This window comes from Procambarus clarkii, unplaced genomic scaffold (assembly GCF_040958095.1).
Source record: "Procambarus clarkii isolate CNS0578487 unplaced genomic scaffold, FALCON_Pclarkii_2.0 HiC_scaffold_562, whole genome shotgun sequence".
In the NCBI taxonomy this organism is placed as follows: Eukaryota; Metazoa; Arthropoda; class Malacostraca; order Decapoda; family Cambaridae; genus Procambarus; species Procambarus clarkii.
Window position 1 is genome coordinate 55,001 of NW_027189595.1, and position 5,378 is coordinate 60,378.

Below are 5,378 nucleotides of genomic sequence, written 5' to 3' on the forward strand. Positions count from 1 at the left end.
TCTGCAAAAAAACTAATCAAAAGACATATGTACAAGGCTAAAAAAATTCAGCAACACTTACCATACTCAGGCTAAAAGAATTAAGCAACACTTACCATACTCTTTTTATATTCACTGTTAACTTTTAGCTCATGTGACAGACTTTCCACCTGCTCAACAGTTTCAAGTGGGGATGGAAGAATGTCTTCCAGGATTGGTATATCTCCATGTGTTTTTGACATATGGGTTTCCGTCATTTTGACAATATTCAGGATATCCCCTGATAAAAATGTCAATTTTGATAATTCCTTCATTATGTATTCCATTTTTTCTGTTACTGCAAAAAAAAAAGGCTTACTAGAACAAGCATTTAGTGTTGCATATATATGATATATGTATTGATCCTTAGTGGATCCTATTTTAGTGACAGACACATTGGTGTCAGGTCACTGTCAAATGGGCTACTGTCATGTAGCCTTCAATTATGTAACCTCTCCCATTCTATGATAGGGGTGACACAGGGCAGCATCCTTAGACCCCCTCCTATTTGTTATATACATCAATGATCTGCTTTATGTCTCTAACATGATTAAACCTGTATTGTTTGATGATACTACCATCATCTACTTAGTTGCTTTACAAGAATGTAAAATTTCAAGTCTGTACTCTCCCTCAATGTATTTTCTTGTATGTATAACAAAAAATAATCAACACATAATAAATCGGTACTTACTAGATTTTTCGAAAGGAGAGCTTTCAGTTCTGTCTTGTCTTGGAGTTTGAGGGGAAGGTTTTGTACTCGGCCTGTAGATAGACTTGTTGGTCCCACAAGATTCTGTCAGGGGTGGAAGCGTATTAGCATTGTATAGAAAATATTTACAAAATAGTTTTAAATACATAAAACTACAAATAGAAATTATTGAATTATTACATTAGCTTATAGCTTTTATGAATGCATTAAAAAATTTTGTTTCACACAATGGAGCGACACCATTTAAAGTGTTTCCATCACCCTGAAGGCTGGTAAAAATATATTACATTAAAATCATACACAAGTACGTTACTATCTGTGTATGTAAATGTTTCAACAGTTACTTAAAGCTTACCAGTTCTGTCTTGTCTAGGAGTTTGAGGGGAAGGTATTTTACTGGGCCTGTAGAGAGACTTGCTGGTCCCACATGATTCTGTCAGGGGTGGAAGCGTATTAGCATTGTATAGAAAATATTTACAAAATAGTTTTAAATACATAAAACTACAAATAGTAATTATTGAATTATTACATTAGCTTATAGCTTTTATGAATGCATTAAAAAATTTTGTTTCACACAATGGAGCGACACCATTTAAAGTGTTTCCATCACCCTGAAGGCTGGTAAAAATATATTACATTAAAATCATACACAAGTACGTTACTATCTGTGTATGTAAATGTTTCTCCAGTTACTTAAAGCTTACCAGTTCTGTCTTGTCTAGGAGTTTGAGGGGAAGGTATTTTACTGGGCCTGTAGAGAGACTTGCTGGTCCCACATGATTCTGTCAGGGGTGGAAGCGTATTAGCATTGTATAGAAAATATTTACAAAATAGTTTTAAATACATAAAACTACAAATAGTAATTATTGAATTATTACATTAGCTTATAGCTTTTATGAATGCATTAAAAAATTTTGTTTCACACAATGGAGCGACACCATTTAAAGTGTTTCCATCACCCTGAAGGCTGGTAAAAATATATTACATTAAAATCATACACAAGTACGTTACTATCTGTGTATGTAAATGTTTCTCCAGTTACTTAAAGCTTACCAGTTCTGTCTTGTCTAGGAGTTTGAGGGGAAGGTTTTGTACTCGGCCTGTAGATAGACTTGTTGGTCCCACAAGATTCTGTCAGGGGTGGAAGCGTATTAGCATTGTATAGAAAATATTTACAAAATAGTTTTAAATACATAAATCTACAAATAGTAATTATTGAATTATTACATTAGCTTATAGCTTTTATGAATGCATTAAAAAATTTTGTTTCACACAATGGAGCGACACCATTTAAAGTGTTTCCATCACCCTGAAGGCTGGTAAAAATATATTACATTAAAATCATACACAAGTACGTTACTATCTGTGTATGTAAATGTTTCTCCAGTTACTTAAAGCTTACCAGTTCTGTCTTGTCTAGGAGTTTGAGGGGAAGGTTTTGTACTCGGCCTGTAGATAGACTTGTTGGTCCCACATGATTCTGTCAGGGGTGGAAGCGTATTAGCATTGTATAGAAAATATTTACAAAATAGTTTTAAATACATAAAACTACAAATAGTAATTATTGAATTATTACATTAGCTTATAGCTTTTATGAATGCATTAAAAAATTTTGTTTCACACAATGGAGCGACACCATTTAAAGTGTTTCCATCACCCTGAAGGCTGGTAAAAATATATTACATTAAAATCATACACAAGTACGTTACTATCTGTGTATGTAAATGTTTCTCCAGTTACTTAAAGCTTACCAGTTCTGTCTTGTCTAGGAGTTTGAGGGGAAGGTATTTTACTGGGCCTGCAGATAGACTTGCTGGTCCCACATGATTCTGTCAGGGGTGGAAGCGTATTAGCATTGTATAGAAAATATTTACCAAATAGTTTTAAATACAAAATAGTTCTGTCCAGTTCTGTCTTGTTCTGTTAAAAAGAAAACCATCATTCAAAAAGAAATAAAATGTTTTCAATTAAATTAAATTACCTGATTCCTGTATCATATTATTTTTGATGTTCATCTAGAGTCAGCTTACACTCGGCAGTCTTTCGGGGCATGGAAACAGTTACTTTTCTTGGTGGTGAATCTTCACTGTCTGAAACAAAAACGTTTAATGCATTCAGAAAAACTATTAACATATATCTATATATATATTTTAATATATTACCTAGCAAAATATATTACCTAGTAAATAAGATTATTTGTTCCATTAAGCCAATCATGTTTCATTTTTTTAACAATTATTTTGAATAACTCTAAACATTCATTCCTACATACCTCTATCCACATCATTTGGTATTCTTCTGTATTTTACTGCCCTATGGTGATAACTTGTGTCTGTGTCACTTTCCATATTTGACGTTTCTTCTGCCTTTTTAAGGTGTTTTAGGGCAAGTTCCCAAGTACCTATAATAAAAATTAGAGTATATATAATTCATTATTACGAAACTTTGTATAACATCAAAACATTGAGAAATTTTTGATTTAACCATATGAATCAATGCTTGTATTTAATTACTATCAATGGAATAAATCTTGCTGATGTTGAAACGTCTCCATTTCGATGGGTCTGGTATTTCTCCTCTTTTGGCTTTCGATGATTGGTTTTCACGTGGCCAATAGCCCACGTTTGATCCCTGGAAAGGGGACATATATTTGTAAATATATGTATATGTAAATGTATGTCTCATAAATCGAGGCCCCACTGTATTTCATATATTATATACATATATATCTCTAAATCTATCAACATATATCATATACACATATTTTAAATACTAATGTTTTAATTTTGCAAATAAACAATATATATATATATTGACTTACATCAGATGCACTAAACATCCATTTGATATGGATGATTGACAATTCTCCTTCTTCATCTTCCACAACGATGTATTTATTTTCAGATTCAGCCATCTACAAATTTAAACTGATTAGGGACATTTTCTGCAGCACATTATCAGTGTCTAAGAAAATAAGCAGTCACTAATTTTATATAGTACTAAACAACAATGTTAACCTTAATTCTAATATGTTATGATGGTGAACAATACATTTTACTAAAGTTAAAAGTTTGCAATGTAAGCAAAGAGTATTCCTACAGCTTGCACAAGAATCAAAAACAATCACAAGAAACTTACTAGTCATAAATCATGTAGTATTGACAAGAAGATATAAGTACTTTCTGTTTTCTTGATTAACATTCCTCTGGTTGATGTGTTAATCCTATACACTTTTTTTAAAAAGTCCTTACGTGGATTAACATTGAAGGCTCCAAATATTCTTGAATCACAAGGACTAGTAAATATTGGGCTTTGAAAAGGATATACCCTAACAATGAAGTAATTTTCTTCACTTCTTCGGCTGTGTACAGTCCTTAACACTTCACAGCAATTATATCCAGGTAACGAATATACATTGTTAGGAAATTTATGAGAAATTTTATTATCTGGAGATGTTTTATAAATCATGGTATTTTCAGCCTCCTTTATTCTTTTTGTAATTTGGACAATTGGATTTTTACTTGATCTGACCATCTTTTTCAGCTGATGCAAATAATTTTCAAATGGAAAAGCTGAACAACTGTCAAGAGTACCATGTTCCTCAGCATCTGCTGTTAGGTGAATCAAACTGTGAACATTGTAGACTAGAAAATCTTTCCCATACAGATCACCACACCTTGATACAAAATTCAGCAAAAGGTCATGAGCATATTTGCCGTATTTTTAAGGACATACATGTGGGCGAAACAAGAAAACTTATACCAACACTGAGAGTAAGGAAATGATCATACATCTCTTGGGGTAGAATACCTTTCAATACAAGCTTTCCTGTGTAGAGAAGAAACTGTCTGTATTCAGTTGCCTTCCATCTGTCAATTTCTTCCAAACCTCGTGGTTTACGTGCAAAAATATTGGGCACAAAATCTTTTATGCTCACCAATCTAGCACTAATTTCAGAAATCTGGCGGCTACATAATTTAAATGTGTTTTTCCGTATCCAGGTGACAAGAAGTCGCTTCAGAACACCAAGGCACACCTGGTGCATATAGTCAATGGGAAACGCTGCAATTAAGTCTATGTTCAAGTCACAGAATGGTGATTTACCATGATGATGTTGCGAGTTAGATTGATTACGGAAGCGTGTGTCTGTTCTAATGGTTAAATTTGTTACTTCTGGATATGTCATTTTCCCCATCCAAGTACCTTTCTGTTCACATTTGTCACAGCCATAATAACCTGAAAACAGTTTTATGGACTTCACCATAGCCTTAGCAGGTGCATCACAAATTACACATTGTAATTTTATGTTGATAGTTCTGTTACCATACTGAATCCCATGCAACAAAAGGTCATCCATATCAGATATAAAATCATATAAGAAATTTAAATCACTTGGCTTAGAACGTCCATACATGAGGACAACTGGAAAGACTTTCAAAGGTGTAATATTCATTACTGCACAGAGAACTGGCCACAAAGCATCATTTTTGCTTCTAAATATAGGAAGGCCATCAATGTTACATGACAATAATAATTGTCTCAGTCCTTTTATAGTTGCTTTTGGATATCTACTTATGTTTTTTAACAGTTCCTCTTTTAACCCAAAGTAGACATATTTCATTCCAGATTTTTGCTGAGTTTCTATGTA

The 5,378-nt window shown here is 33.0% G+C and overlaps 1 protein-coding gene across 1 annotated transcript; it reads right to left on the reverse strand.

The window, feature by feature from the left end:
• Positions 1-2,728: 2,728 nt before the first annotated feature.
• On the reverse strand, positions 2,729-3,988 carry LOC138361657 (uncharacterized). The gene is made up of 5 exons (XM_069320866.1): positions 3,869-3,988; positions 3,552-3,644; positions 3,244-3,361; positions 3,003-3,131; positions 2,729-2,820 (listed from the first exon to the last, which is right to left on the reverse strand). Exons 2-5 carry the CDS (start codon positions 3,642-3,644, stop codon positions 2,729-2,731), a joined length of 432 nt encoding a protein of 143 aa, XP_069176967.1. The 5' UTR covers positions 3,869-3,988.
• Positions 3,989-5,378: the final 1,390 nt, after the last annotated feature.